At 37.6% G+C, this 16,290-nt stretch overlaps 1 protein-coding gene across 4 annotated transcripts in view; it reads left to right on the forward strand.

The window, feature by feature from the left end:
- Positions 1–739: 739 nt before the first annotated feature.
- Positions 740–16,290, forward strand: part of nek7 (NIMA-related kinase 7) — a 124,446-nt gene continuing 108,895 nt past the window's right edge. For 2 of the 4 annotated variants that reach the window (XM_057840693.1, XM_057840692.1), the window contains exon 1: positions 740–1,076. Coding sequence is in view for 2 of the 4 variants with exons in the window: in XM_057840690.1 (XP_057696673.1) it covers positions 12,759–12,773 (15 nt within the window). In the remaining 2 variants the exon portion in view is untranslated. Of the gene's footprint in view, positions 1,077–5,542; positions 5,578–12,695; positions 12,774–16,290 lie in introns of those variants that run through there. The other 2 variants (XM_057840690.1, XM_057840691.1) reach the window with 2 other exon arrangements.

Consider the following 16,290-nt stretch of genomic DNA (forward strand, 5'->3'; position numbering starts at 1 on the left):
AGGAAGCCCCAGGACTGCTAATGGGAATTAGCAGGCGAAGTTACAGTCCGTAAAGATGCAGTGGAGTAAAGGAACAAGAAGAGGTCCATCTAGCCAGATGAGACGGGGGTAGCAGCGAGGACGTCCATCCAGCCATTATTCCAGTATCCAGTATTATAACTCATACTAACATTTATCTTTTAAGAATAACTTGTCTTAAAAATAGAGGATCCCTTTAACACTTGTGTATGTAAATCTGATGTTGGTAGATTGTTTTCTTCTTGGAGGTGAAATGCATGTGTGGCAGCTTAGCAATTTTTTTATTTTTTTTATTTTTTTTTACATTTGCCGTCATATTTTTGGGAATCAAAGCACCATGTAGCGGAACAGCATTCTGGCCCTGAATCTTATACCGGAATTGCGTTCCTGACCGTTCTGGCCCACTTTCTCCCCTGATTATGAGTCTTTGTTAGCGGTTCGTGAAGTTTTGTGCGTGTACGTTTACTTGCATCCCGTGTGACTCCTTGTGGCTAAGCCCCCCTGTTTTTAAAACGTAGTGACGCCCCTGGGTGAGTGGTTCGAATAACCCGTAATTGCAATTTATTATTATTTTTTTGCGGATAAATGAAATGTTTGTTGAAGTAAACACCAAATCAGAAGTGACGAGATGAAGTGAAATCTGCAAGACCGTCAAGGGAGGCTGAGTGAGTATATCAGTGCGGAGTCTCGCGGTATTTGACAGCTCTCCGGGAATGCTCCCTTGTTTACATTGGTGGCACGAGGGTCAGGAGCGTGGCGGCTGGTGGGGGGCCTAGCGGACGAACTGCGTTTGGGAACACGTACACACACGCGCACACACTCACACTGCAGCAGGCAGCAGCACACTTTCTCTACCGTCTGCCTCAAAACAAACAAGAACTTTTCAGCGTTTCGGGAACACAAGAAGAGGCCGATCCAGGCGACTTTTTCCTACCCCCCACCCCCCGCGTGTCCAAGGACAGGAAAGGGAAAGTCCGAAAAGAGACGAGCGCCATAACAATCAGTAGAGTGTCTGCGCGTGAAGAAGGAATAGCTTAGCAACAGAGTCCCACTTCCTGGTAAGTCCTCACACAGCTGACCGTCAACTTAGCAAAACTACTCAGGAGCAGTTAATACGATGTTTCGGAACTGGTAGTCCAATCTGTTTTTGACCAGACCGGGGTAGGATAGTCATTAGAAGTCCCCCAGCGTTGCTATAATCCATGCTTACACGTGAGATTCACGTTTAAGGGGGAAAAAAGTTTGAGGGAAGTTACTCAGCTAGCTTAGCCCGCCTGGGCCAGCATGTAGCAACGCTAACTTTCACAGCATGAAAGTTGCTCAGACATGGAGAAATTCGTGTCACTGTCACTTTGGTGCGATACAATGTGCTTCTTGTCAAACATGTTTTGGCGTGATCGACGGTGCAATTTACGAGTGGCGTAAACACTCACTCAATACAAGAATGCCGCTACTTATTGAGTCCATGCAACAGATTTGAAATGATGCAACGGAACAGCGAGAAGGCTGTGTTGCGTTCTCTAATTTACTTTCCTCACCGATTTAGTTTAAAGCTATTTTAAGACGTGTCTCTGACTTTGCATAGTCATGTAAGGTTGTTTTTGTTCTGGTTTACTGGGCCAGACACGCGCCTGTGTTGTTATTACGTATTTTAGCGGTAGATCACACTGTGCCTGTCTCATTCAGACCAACATGTGTTTACTGAGCCGCTCACTTGAAAGAATGTCTATTCGTTATCCTCTTGATGATCGGTCAGAAAGCGTTAAAATTAGGAGTGGGAACCTCTTGGTACCTCACGATACGATACGATTTGCGATACAAAACTCACGATAACGATCTGGCGATTTGGTGAGACAACGATTATCGATACATTGGTCAAGAAATCATTCTAGGATATTCTAAAAACAACTAATAAACAGAAAAACAAGCTTATGCTGTGAATTGGAATGAGTTTATCACTAGTAGATGTCCAATCCGTTTGAAGTGGGAGGGATGGCAGCGAATGAACGAATGTTGAACGTCTATGGCTGTCAGTGGCAGCCAATGCCACGCAATGAGGTAAATTGGGGGTATTTATGGTCATTTACCTGCTGTTGATATTCAGTTACTTCCTGTTGATTTTGGGGTATTTTCCAGGTCACTTCCTGTTTATTTTGAGTTGCAGAACAGGAAGTGACCTGGGAATCACCCATATGAATAGGCAGTGGCTCAAACTAAACAGGAAATGACCTGTAAATGCCATGAAAATCGAACAGAATGACTGTAAATGCTCTGGTTTCGAATGAACGAACGTTCCCAGTAGGGCTCCAGCTATAGATTATTTAAGTAGTCGATTAATTGATGAACTAGTTAGTTCGAATAATTGGATAAGGAACATAAAAAATTAAAATACCTGAGCTGAGCCTCAAATGGTATAAAAAAATAAAAAAGGATCACATAGCAAAAGTCTGCTAGCTTGAATGCTATAAAATGCTAACTTTCTAACTTTTTAAAATTCAAATCGTTTTTCTAATCGAATAACTCGGGTTAATCGATTAATCGTTGCAGCACTAAAACCATTACAAAGCCACTTTAACTAAACGAACACTCGAAGCAGCAAAATTGAATTCTAATCTTTTTTTCCTAATCGAATACTCGAGTTAATCGATTAATCGTTACAGCACTAGTTCCCAATCTAAATGGATTTGGCGTCGTGCACCGTCAATGCAGCCTTAGAGTTAACTGAGACACTATTATGGTCGCTCACGATATATCACCATTTTGATATTTTGTCACACCTAGTGTTGCAATGATTAATTGATTAACTCGAGTATTCGATTAGAAAAAAAGATTCAAATTAAATTTTGCTGCTTCGAGTATTCGTTTAATTAAAGTGGCGTTGTAATGGTTTATTTTGAAAGTGTTTGCATTTAGTTTTATTGATTTGGATGGATACACCGCCTTCTAGTCTGCCTCATTTCACATGGCTGAATCCAGGTGCTCCCTGTTAAGACCAACATAAGCTAAGTTTTTGTTTGAGCTAATGTTTTTTTTTTTTTTTTTACATTTAGTTGATAGGTATATTTAGCCTATTTTTGTGGGAATATGTGTCTGAACCATTTGTTAAGAGCATTGTTAAAAAGTTAGCATTTTATAGCATTTGAACTAGCGGACTTTTGCTATGTAAGTTAGCCAATTGTTCTTTTGTTGTACATCACAACTTTTGTATACCGTTTGAGGCTCAGCTCAGGTAATTTAATTTTTTATGTTCCTTATCCGATTACTCGATTATACGAACTAATGGTTCATCTATTAATCGACTACTAACATAATCGATAGCTGCAGCCCTAGTCACATCGCTAATTAAAATGTCACATTAAGGATAGACTTGAAGTTGCGCAATGGTGATTCTTGTAAGTGTAAAAAGCTGCACGGCACTTGATGGTTGGAATGCAGATGTTTCACCATCAGAGCACCTGAAGTGCTGAGAATTACTTTTTAGAAAATGTTGTATGATGTTTTTATTTAATATATAATTTTTTCTCAAGGTGACATTATGCATAGGCGGAGCTTGACTTTGGGGTAGTGGGGGCACAACATGTTGATGAACCCAAAACGCAGTGTCAGCAATAAAATTAACTTGCAAGAATATTTATAATATTAAGTTGAAAATGAGCGTTTTTTTTCCCCGTTTTTTTGTTTCCCATCATTCTTGAGGGCAATTCTAAATCAGGCTGCTTAGGACAGCTATACTCTTCGCCAAGATTGTCATCCATTGAACATGGTATGCCCGCCGGTGTCGTGCCAATGTAGTTACTCCCGTCACCCCAAACTCCGCGTAATGTGACATGGTTCATTAGTACGCCTGCCTCACAGTTGTCAGACTGTTGCTTTGAACCGCATATAAAATTATTATTTTCACTTCCACTGCAGGTTTCACCTGCTTTGCTGCTTTTAACACTGACAACATGTGAGTGAACAGTAAGGATCTCGTTTAGGGACATTTCTGCGTTTTGTTGGTCATTTGGTATTGTTTTGGGAGCGCACCATCACACAGTGATCAAGAAGCAGTCTACTGCAATGTTTGAAGGTTGTGAAACAAAAGGGAGGAGCACTGAGACATTTTTTTAGCATCTATAACTGACAAGCATGTGCCAGCAATGTTTCTCTGTGCAAGACATAGAAGTCAAAAGTCAAAAGCTCTGCCAAGTGTCACCCGACATGAGCTGAAATACTGTACGTTGTTTTAACTATCACCTTCTTAAAATCATTGCCTAAATCATTTTTTACAAAAATGAATACAATTGTTAGTAAAGATAATAAATTACTCATGGTTTAGTTTTTTGTGTTTCCTAAAGCAAAAGAAAATATTATTTTAAGAATGCGTCAATGACACGTAGTCTGGTAATCAAGGATTTGACAACTTTGGACATTCACACACTCAAGACACTGATCCATATGATTTACACACCCATAGACTTGAGTATCAGTTGACAGGACATGGGCCTCGGCGCCGATTTGTTGAGGGCCTATTTTCAAAAACTTAAATTCAAATATTTTCCGCACCGGAGCCGCTAGCGACCTAAAACCAAAACAGCCACCTCCCTTAGGCATATATGAATCTTCACTAGCTGCGAAATAAAACAATTCAAAGTCGTTCCATAATAAAATTCCGATTCATTATTTTTATATACAAGTATGACAAAACTTAAAATGCCTATAAAATTCTAAAATTTTAAGCTAGATGCGCAACAATACGAGATAATTACCTACATTTTCAGGATCAATAGCAATATTTAACATATTTTTTTCATATGTTTTTGCCCAAAATAGCAACTTAAACATTTTAAAAAAAATTTCAACAGCTTGTAAATCGCTCAATTTTTACATTGGAAACTTAGCACTTGAGAAAAGCATGCAGAAGTATCTTAATCTTACTCCACAAAAGCAACATTTCCATTTTTTTATGTATAATCACAACTTATTCAGGTTGAATTGTGGTAATGCGTAGAGATGCAAAATCCAACATGACGTCACAAAACAAAGCGCTTTTTAAGTTGAAAATTCTTGTAAATAAATGCTTAAATCGCAGAATTTCTATAGATATGAACGTAAAACAGTCTAGATTCTTGTTTAAAAGCAAAAATGGGCAGTTGTTGTTCATTTTACGTAAATATTTCAAGCAAAAGTTACAGTATTGTGTAATCCAACTGGGCAACTGTCGATAAACAAAGAGCTTTTTAAGTTGAAAAAATTCTTGTAAATAAATGCTTTAGAGCTGTCCCGACTAGTCGACATAGTCGACGTCATCGATGACGTAAATCCGTCGACGAGCAAAACATCACGTCGACGGTTAATGAAGGGTTAAAAAAATATATGCGTGGAAAGTTCAGAATGTGGGACGCTCTGCATGCAAGCGGGGAAAGCGGCACAAAGACAAAAAAGCGCACCAGAGTGTCCAAAACATTGACTTATTTCAAAGAAACAAAGGAGGGTACTCTGTTTTGTCCTGTCTCTTCAATGCCAAGCTTGGCTGCACGTCGGCCGAGAATGAACACCTAAAGCGCCGTCAACCAGTTTGTAAGTCCATCTAACTAACTAACGACATGTTTTATTGAAGTTGCTAAGCCTGTCACGATATGCAATGAGTCCAATTATCGCACGGCAAATAAAAATGAGGCCGGTAATTTTCACGGCTGCCTTTTATCGCTGCGCACGTCCGTGCGTGCGTGCATACATTGGTGCTTGCGTGCTGATGGCTCCAGTTCCTTTCTCTTATCAACAAGCTGTATAATTAAAGTTCAGACATACAAAATAAGAAAACACATCCATATTAAACACGTTAGCACTGCTACACTGAGGTGAATGGGGGAAAAAGGCAACTTACTTTAGCCTGCTATAAAACATTGGCAGTTGTCTCGTGAAAGCAAACTTGCGGTTAAAAGGTGACACTTCAAACAAGAAAAATGACTGGTTAACAACATTTGCAAACGAAAAAATGACCCCAAAAAAATCTATTACTGACACTACTTGCAATTACAAAAAGTGCTTTTTTGCTGAGTGTAAAGCTGAAGTTAGCGGTTTAGCGAACGTACTTCCGGTAAACATTTCAAAATAAAAGCATGTCATGTTCTTCATATAAATAGCGATTTCTGGAGTTAATCCCACATACTTCAAAATTCAGATTCTACACTAAAAATACCTTTAAAATGACACTCTTTATGAAAAATCTGATTGGCAATGAATAATTATAATTATCATAATACTATTATATATAGTACTATAATATTAATGCGAGGTGTTTTTTTAAGAATTGTTTTGAATCATGTTGGAAAGGAAGTCAGTGTTCTGAATCTGTTTACATGCCATTCTTTTGCACTAGTTAATTCTATCAGCATTTGAACTCGTTTATTTTTTGATTTATTATTGTTATTTACGTGTTTATTTGTACTTAAGTAAATAATTTACGTGTTCCAATATGTTTTTTGAATTGATAAGCGTCAACAAAAAATTTCATTGCTACATTAGTAAAAAAAAAAATTTTTTTAAATTTATAAGATTAGTCGACTAATCGTAAAAATAGTCGGCTGACTAATCGGGAAAAAATTAGTCGTTTGGGACAGCCCTAAAATGCTTAAATCGCGGAATTTCTATAGATATGAACGTAACACAGTCTGGATTCTTGGTTAAAAGCAAAAAACGGGCGATAATCGGTCATTTTACGTAAATATTTCAAGGAATAGTTACGGTATTGTGTAATCCAACATGGCGGCCATCACAAAACAGCACTTTTTAGGTTGGAAATTTTGTAAGTAAATGCTTAAACCGCAGAATTTCTATACACTTGGACGTAAAACAGTCTAGATTCTTGGTTAAAAGCAAAAAAAAACGGGCGGTAATCGTTCATTTTACGTAAATATTTCAAGCAAAAGTTACAGTATTGTGTAATCCAACATGGCGGCAATCACAAAACAAAGAGCTTTTTAAGTTGAAAATTCTTGTAAAGAAATGCTTAAATTGCGGAATTTCTATAGATATGAACGTATAACAATCTAGATGGGCTGTAATCATTCATTTTACATAAATATTTCAAGCCAAAGTTACACAAATTTTAGCCATTGATTTTTTTTTTTCCAAAAGGTTTTTAAAGTGCATGCATGGTGCTATTTAATTTAATAATTACCTTGAATCCTCGACCAAATCACTCTTGAGAAACTGCCTGCCTGCTTGTATGCAGTAAAACCTTCGTCCCATTTCCACCTAAATCCGACATTAAAATGCAGCGTGTGTTTGACTTTATCACAGTAAAAGCCAACTCAACATTCTGCCTGGGTTGGCCTCCTACAGGAAGGCGTGGCGCAATGTTTGTGGGAGCTGTCTTGTCAATTGTTGGTGGAATCTATGACAGACTCTTAGAAGCCTTAGTATTCTATATGGTACAGTATGTCACATTGTCAGTCAAAATTTGTCAAAACAGTCAACTTTTTCTGTCTTACTAATTTTGGTTGTGTAACTTAACAAGAGCATACAGTAGTTAAAACCTTACAGGAACAATTTTATATAGTACAGGGCATGCAGTCAATGAAATGATTGGCTCCATTTTATCAGTAATAAATTGAATTGATCAGATGAAATTTGAATATTTACTTTGCAAGTCCATTTTATGGTGTGCTCTCCTCACTGTTCTGCTTGTGTCTCTGAAATTTAGGAAGGTGGTTACTGTGCTCCAAGAAAAAAAAGTTAGTCTTGGGCAGTGTTGTTAATAACGGCATTATTTTCTTCAGTTGTGAGTAATCAAATTAATTACTTTTCTCATCTTGGCAACACCGTTACCGTTACTGAGGCGGGAAAGGCGTGCTTTACGATGTTGGTTGACTGATGCGAGAAAAGTCGGAAAAAGACGGACTCACGGAGACGAGAGAGCAGAGCAGGAGTGGGGAGGAGGCAAGGGAGTCTGACGCCGTTGCAAACGCGATGCTACTATGCTAGGTGGCTCCAATAATGCCTGACTGTAGCCGATAACCTACAAACTACGCCCACATGATGCTTCGGTAGATATCACATATATACAGAACTAGATGCAAATGACAGAAACGGCGACATTAGCAACATGTATAATAAAGAACTAGATGCGTTAGTAAACAGCCGCCATCTTAAAGCAGTAGACTTCTCATTAGGGCTCTGTTGTGGAGAGCCTTCCTAGCGAACTTTTTATCTAAAATGCTCCTAAATCGGCAAAACTTAAATCTATCTTTAAATGATGAAACAGTTTTAAAACTTACACATGTCAAAAATAGACGGAATGGAACTAATGCAATAACGGGAGCAATTTGAACAAATTTAACAGTTGATTCACAACATTAAATTACTTCCACACTTAGCAAAGGTTACTATCTAGTTATCGCAATATCCGCATACCCCTGTGTCTAGTTAGGTTTAGGGTAAAGAATTGGGCTAGTTTTGCCAGTTGTCCTCAAAACCCTTTATACTTCACATTGTGTGACCTGTTTTTTTTGGGGGGGGGGATGATCACCAGTTACTTTGCCAAGTAACGAAATACTCTTACATTCAGGTAACTGAGTTACTAAAGCAATTACTTTTTGTGAGAAGTAATTTGTAATTGTAACTAATTACTTTTTTAAAGTAAGATTAATAACACTGGTCTGGAGTAGGGGTGGGCGATATAGCTGCACATATAGTGTATATCATGTTATTTCAAGAAAATTTAATATGACAATATTTTTGAGGATATTAGGATTAAAAATGCTAAATAATTTTGAATTTCATTCCAGATTCGGATTAAGAGCATTTTGATTGCACACGGTATACTGTATAAGCCACCTAGAATTACACTGCAATATACAGTAAATAGCGCAAATTGAGTGTGATGGATAACTGACACAGCTTGAAAGGTAAACCGTACAGTTAAACCTCACAAGTCAAATGTGACATGAAAGTTTAAAACTAATGGTTTAAAACTTGAACTTAAGGTTTAACATTGTGACGTCTAACAACAAGGAATACCAAGATGCCAAAGAAAGCTGTAGTCAGCCAATAGACCGCCCAATTAGTGAGGCGTCTTCATAATTATATACATGTCTGTGCTAACAACTAACAGCTAGTGGAAGCTAACATAACAATTTAAGCTGGCTAATGATTTTTAAGCACATTCACTTTACACCTCATGTGCAACGCTGGAAACAATCATAAGTGCTTGGCTGAAAATTTTTGGTGCATCCCTAGTGAATACTAAACTAAAGACCAATTCGATGTTGCTGCTCTCTTCTTGTTGTAGTTGTGTGTACATCTATAGCGACATTTTACGTAAAGTCTGAAGTCATCATATTACGATATTTCAAAATCCATACCACCATAAAAAAAAAAAAACACTGGGAACATCAGCAATGGTATGATATGGCTCAGGCTTAGTTTGGATCGTTATTCTATAGAACTTTACCAGTAATATAGGATTTAATGATTGCTATATAAATGGCATTAGCATAACTTGATAGAAGCAACTTAAATTGTAAAAAACAAGCAAACAAAACAACTCTCAAGACACCAAAAATTATTTCACTTTGCAGAATTTATTGTACCATGTAAACATACATTTTCCCATGCATTTTCTATAGCATTTGCCATCACTAGTGGAAGCTGGAGCCTATCCCGGCCGACGAAACGTGTATTACACCCTGGCATTGTAGCGAACCAATCATAGGCTCAGTGGACAGAGACATGCATTTTTTCCCACCAAGTTAAATTTGTGGCCTTTTAATAGTTAGTTATAGATTGGATATCCGCTTTGTGGTGATGAAAGATGAATAGGGATGGTCAGATCAGAATCCGTGTGGGTTTTTCTCCTTTGAGCCATGTTGTCATGAGCCAGTGTTGGCAGCATGATAAAACCATACTGTGTCTTTTGAGATGGACTAGACAAAAGAGGCTTGTGAGAGTTGCTAGTGTTGGGAAGTGGGTGTCTTCGTCTCATTCAATGGTTTTACAAATTTGACTTTTTAAAAGTGTTGTAGACACTTATAGCTCCTGCAAACCTATATCAATGTGTTCTACATGGAGTGCTTTTATAGTGCAATTTAAGTTAAGTTTTCCGTACGGTAATTCAAGTTAATGATACCAATGCATCAGTGAATGCAAAGCAGACCAGAAGAAATCTAAGAATTCTAAATTGAACAAAAGTGGAACAGATGCCGAATGTGTGCGCATACAGTGTTTTACATACACATGCATACATATTTTAGAAACATAAAATGACTTGAAAACAAATGAAGTGAAATGAGGATTTCTCCCTCTGAAGTTTAATCTTATAAAAATTGTTTTTGTGGCTAATGGCCCGAGTTGGAAGTGCAAAGACATTCTACTGTATTTTTAGGACTATAAGTCACACCTGAGTATAAGTCGCACCAGCCATAAAATGCCCAACAAAGAGGAAAAAAACATATATTAGTCGCACCGGAGAAGATGTCGTATTTTTGGGGGGAATTTACTTGATAAAATCAAACACATAGAACAGATATGACATCTTGGAAGGCAATTTAAAATAAAAATACAATGGAGAACAACATGCTAAATAAGTGTACAGTATGATAATGTTACATGATGCATGAACAACGAAATACGAACGTGGCCGGTATGTTAAATTAACATAGCTATTAAGAGTTATTCAGATAACTATAGCATAAAGAACATGCTAACAAGTTTACCAAACCATCACTGTCACCCCAAAACACCAAAATAACATGTGAAATGATATAAAATTTTTGAAATAATTTCACACTTAAAGAGCATATGACACCAGAAAAAAAGTCTTAAATGGCATTATTATGTGAATTAGAATCATATTTTGAGACGATTCGACTATATACAACAATTTAGCAAAGCGCAGATGACGAGAAATTAGTCTTTTAATCTGCCGGTTAGCCACGCCTACAATTATAGGGCTTTAGCGTCCCCAACAGGTGGATGACGTCAGCGGTAGACTAGGCTCATCGGTTTTACTATTCAGCCCATTGAGGGGGAATTGTTCAGAACGAGGAAAACGCGACGAAGAGAGCTGCAAAATGTCATTGTTTCAGTCTCTCTACTCCCAATATTTTTACAGGATATTCTTTTTATCCAAGTATTTTTCCCCAATAGCTATATAAATGGCTTGAGAAGGACCAGTCAGCCCGTCGAGGGGGAACTATTCACAATGAGGAAAACGCGACGAAGAGAGCGGCAAAATGTCATTGTTTCTGTCTCTTTACTTCAATATTTTTACAGGATATTCTTTTTACCCAAGTACTTTCCCCAATTGCTAAATAAATGGCATGGTCATGACAAATAACAATCTTGTGCTAAATGGAATATAAAATAATAAAAATCCATTTATTCAAGACGACATGGCAAAATTACTCCATAATGGTAAAAGCAGTCGACTTCACCTTTACTGTCACACCTCCCGAACGATATTTTATGACACCTAAATCGGACATATGTAATACCCCTTCCCCGGCTTCGGAGAATGTAAACAGACCAGAAGGAGTGACAACTAGCCGACTTGCTAACCCGAACCGAGGGATGTTTCAAAGTCTTCGAAGTGGAAAATCACACATAACTAGCCTGGATTATTTGACATGACGACCCGGTTGTCGAGTTTCTTTGCGGATCGGCAAACCGCCCGGCGGAGAGCAATTTACAGTTCGTTCCCTGGAGGAGGGTGGCTGGAATTGTTGTGCAGCTAACGCGCTAACAGCTAACTGCTAATGAGCATGAGGATAGCTTTTTACATGCCTATCAATGATCAAACGTAAGTAGTCCTTTATTTAAAGGAATTTTATAGTGTTTACTTTGTAATCACTGTATTCGTATTTGACATAATACAAAACAAGATGTTTACTCACTTCCTTGTAAGTCCAATGGTCCCACAGTAAATATCCACGGTGAATGGGAACCTTTTGAAACTCCAAAAAGGCGCATACGCCTCTCCCGCATACAGAATGATTTTTCTGCAGCCGTTTGGCTGGCGTGATGCAAAAAATAAAAGTATTAATCCGCAAAATCAGCTGAATCCTTCGTCCTCATACACAACAGTACACTGTATAGTGAAGAGAACGTCTTCTACCGTACACGTCACAGCGCCCTCCTCCTCAATGCAAGACCGAAGCCGGAAGTCACTCATTTTCATGGCGCGGGATTAAAAAAACTAAATAAATATAGCGATCGCTTCCACACACATCCAAGCGGTCCATATCATTCAGGGGCATAAAATAACGCGTGTATTATGAAATAAACATGCCTTTTCGTGTCACAGGCACTTTAAGTTGCTCCAGAGTATAAGTCGCATCCCCAGCCAAACTATGGAAAAAAAACTGTGACTTATAGTCCGAAAAATACAGTATATATTTTATAACCAGTGGAGTAAGAACGACGGTGTGACTTCCAAACAACAAGGTGAAGCTAGCATACTAATTCAAGTTGGGTTTTGATTTTGGAGAACAAGGACCTTACACTTTACAAGCAATATGAAGCGCAGGCTGCAAAGGACATCATAAGCTCTCTTGCTACATCATTCTTTTTATCTTGTAAGTTTAGATGCAAGGAAAAAGGAAAGAGAGATTTTGTGCATACATTATTGCAACATTTATTTATGTGAAAAAAAAAATCCTATGGACTGAACCTGAAAACACTTTGTCTCATTTCAGCCGAAAACTTTCAGCCACTCAATTTTTGGTTCGTCAGTTATCACGTTTGGTTAAGCCAGAGGGATGATTCATCTTCAGGTTAGTTGGAACTGACATACCTTGTTGACCTAATAATTACTCACTTCTCTATTGCCACATTCTATCATTGTCAAAGGGTCCATAAAAGCTTGAGACTACAGGCATAATCATAAAGACTGACTGCTTCAGTGAAGTTGACTGTCAAGGAGTGTGTCATGAACCGGATGAACAACAACGTGTGCCAAAATCTTTGTATCAGTCGCTGTGATTTTGAAGTTCTACCAGGACAGTATGATTCTGACTTTGAGGGAATGTCTTATATGTTAAACCTACTACAAAGTGATGACAAGAGAGTAAGATTTTGTATATAATCTAAAAAAGGGAGAAGAATTTTAAAAATAAGGCAGGTTCTTGCATTTGATTATTGGTGTAGATGCTGGCTATTATATGGTATGAGAAAGACAAACCCTCTTTTTTTTAAATTAATTTTTTTTATTTTTTAATTTGTTTATTTATATATTTATTTCACTTTTTGGTTCATTTCGCTTGTGGGTTTGACCAAAATTTCCACCCATTTGTGTGTGAAATTCTGTTTGCTAGACAAAGAATAGTGATTTTGTTCAATGGAATTCACCAATTCCCTTTCCCGTCAAAAGTTCCTATTTTAGCCCTAGAGCTGGCCCCTCTACTGGATTTTGGAGTAGATGAAACATTTGTCATTCGGCCACTTTTAACTTTTTTTGCCTGTAGATTTTTTGCATTTGTTTTTTTTCATGAAAAAAAACAGTTTTTCTTTCACAAAGCATATTTGAAGATCTGTCCTTTGGCCATTTCAAGCTATATTTTAACACAGTCTCTTGGGGGATGTCAAAGACCATGGCTGGGCTTTGCACAGAAAGTGATGCTGGCAAAAAAATCATCGCAAGCTTTATGCATTTTTTGCAAATTTTCAAGTTTCAAATCAAACATTTAAATTCATGGTTGTTGTCTTTCTGAGAACAATTTTAAACACTCTACCCTTTTCTGGCTGTGTTTGGTTAAAGTTTAGAGTAAGGTCTTTGGCAATGAAAGTGAGCTTTTCAAGCAGCGTCTTGGACTCCCTTGGAACGACCGTCTTCATCGATATTTGTGTATCTCTCTTCCTTCTTCGAGGGTCACGGGTGTTTCATGCATTCAAATCAGACGATGCCTTGCAGCCCCTTGTGTGTCTCGTGAACATTTTTAACATCACTGTGGAACTGCTGCTTTTGCTCACTGGGCTCAGTTATATTCTGCAGGGAAAATACTACAAAGACATGCAAACACAAAAATTACTAACCTTGGAACTTGTTTCATGTTAATGAAATAGTTTTAGTTCTGGTGGGTCATTTTATGTCATGACCATGCAATCTCTTTTGTGCATTTTTTTTTCTAAATCCATTCATTAAAAAAAAAAATCCTTCTCTTTTACACTACTCAATGCATCATATGCCTTAGAGTTGAACCCATGGTATATAATTGATTAGTTGAACTGAAGACATGCACATGTATACTGTATATGTGTATATTGCAATGAGCTAGCAGAAAAAAAACGTTTTACATCTGCGCCTTGAAGGCTTTGAAGTGGTTTATATTGCAATATTAAAACTGGAGTAATTTTCATCAGATGACTTGAAAAGCTCTGTTTGGGAAGACTGGTTGACTCAGTTTTGTAGTACCGGTACTAGTGTAATGCTTTCAGTGTTTGATTGGATAGTTTTTTTTGTGAGTTTCCCCCTTGTTTTCCTCATTTATCCCAGTATTCTTAGTTTTTATTTTCTTTTATTCAACATTCTTTAACAATATCATATTCTTCATTGTATAAATGTTTCTGCATTTATTGTTTCATTATAGATTTAAGATGCTTTAATTGTACTTATTTATTTATTCATTTATTTATGAACTGAAAGTGCAAAAAATGTGCAAAACTGCGTTATGTGATTGTATTCACATGTTACAGTTTAATCCAGGCTAAATGGGTTTATCTGTGAATGATGAAGATTGCTGTATGTAAAAAGGGATACACTTGCTGCATTTATGAAGCAAACCAAATATTTACGTGTTCAAAAAATAATAATAATGGTAAATCCTGTGATAGGACTATTGCGCATGCGCACATTGCGATGGCGATATTCAAACGATATATTTTGCAGGCTTACTGCACACTAAGAATGTGTGTTTCCATTCTAGTAGGTGGCGTTCTGTGTAGGCAGTGAATGTTGCATCAGTATAACATCATGTTAAGGCAACATAATCTACAAAATAAACATGATGTAGGATGGTATATTTTCCCCCCACTCCTCAATTCAAAAATTTTTTTTTTGTCTTAAAAAAAACAAAACAAAAAATGGGGACTTGCTGGGTATGAGGAAAGACTACCAGCACCAAAGAGGAACCGTAACGATGATTGCATTTATTTTTTTTTCAGTATGAAGTTAACAGTTCAAAAGAGTAAATAAAATCCTCAAGCACCCATTCTATATCAGCAGCTTTAAATTACATTCAATTAATTTAATTTTGTGAATCAACCGTTAAAGTTGTTAAAATTGCTCCCATTATTCCATAATTTCCCTTCTGTCTGCTTTCGACATGTGAAAGTTTTAAAACTTTTTCATCATTTACGGATAGATTTAAGTCAAGATTTTGCCGATTTAGGAGTATTTTAGATAAAAAGTTAATTAGGTTCGCTTGGAAAGTTCCCTACAACAGAGCCTTCCTGAGAAGTCTACTGCTTTAAGACGCCGGCAAGTCTTTAATTTCGCATCTAGTTCTCTATACATGTGCTAATGCTGCATAGTCTGTCATTTCACATCTAGTTCTTTATACATGGTCACCAGTGCAGCTGGCGTTTGGTTCTTAAAGTTAACAATGATTGACAGGTTTGTAGCTTTGATTTGGCCAAAGAAGACTCAGAAGTTCTACGATCAAAGGCACAAATGTGTTAATCATCGTTAACTTGTTACACACTAGCGGCAGCCCAGTCTGAAGTGTGCTGTGCCAACAAATTTATTGAGTTAGTGAGAGGCTGTTCTCTGCATTGGTGACTGGATTTGAGTGGACTCACTCAGTGAAGTATTTTATGAAGACAAGCATTTTTCTACGTTATTCTTGTTTAAAAATAATTCACATTATGAAGGCGGGACAGTGGTTAGCACATTATCCTCACAGTTCTGGGATTGTGGGTTCAATCCCGACTATTGTGTGCATGCTCTTCCCGTGCCTGCATGGGTTTTCACTGAGTTACTGCCTAATAAAAAACAAAACACGTGCATGGTATGCAGACTGAAAATTCCAAACTGTCCGTAGGTGTGAGTATGGTTGTGTTTCTATATGAGCCCTGCAAGTGGTTGGCAACCTGTTCAGGGTTAGCCCCGCTTTCTGCCTGGAGTTCGCTGTGATAGGCTCCAGCACCTCCTCGACCCTCATGAGGATAAACGGTTCAGAAGATGAATGAATGAATGAATTATATGAATGTTATGGAGAGGTTTCAAAAGCGTGGTGTTAAAGGTGAGGCAATAAAAATGTGTGTGTGCCTACATTTTGTGCTGGTGCCCCTTAG

Source organism: Corythoichthys intestinalis, chromosome 7 (assembly GCF_030265065.1).
Source record: "Corythoichthys intestinalis isolate RoL2023-P3 chromosome 7, ASM3026506v1, whole genome shotgun sequence".
In the NCBI taxonomy this organism is placed as follows: domain Eukaryota; kingdom Metazoa; phylum Chordata; class Actinopteri; order Syngnathiformes; family Syngnathidae; genus Corythoichthys; species Corythoichthys intestinalis.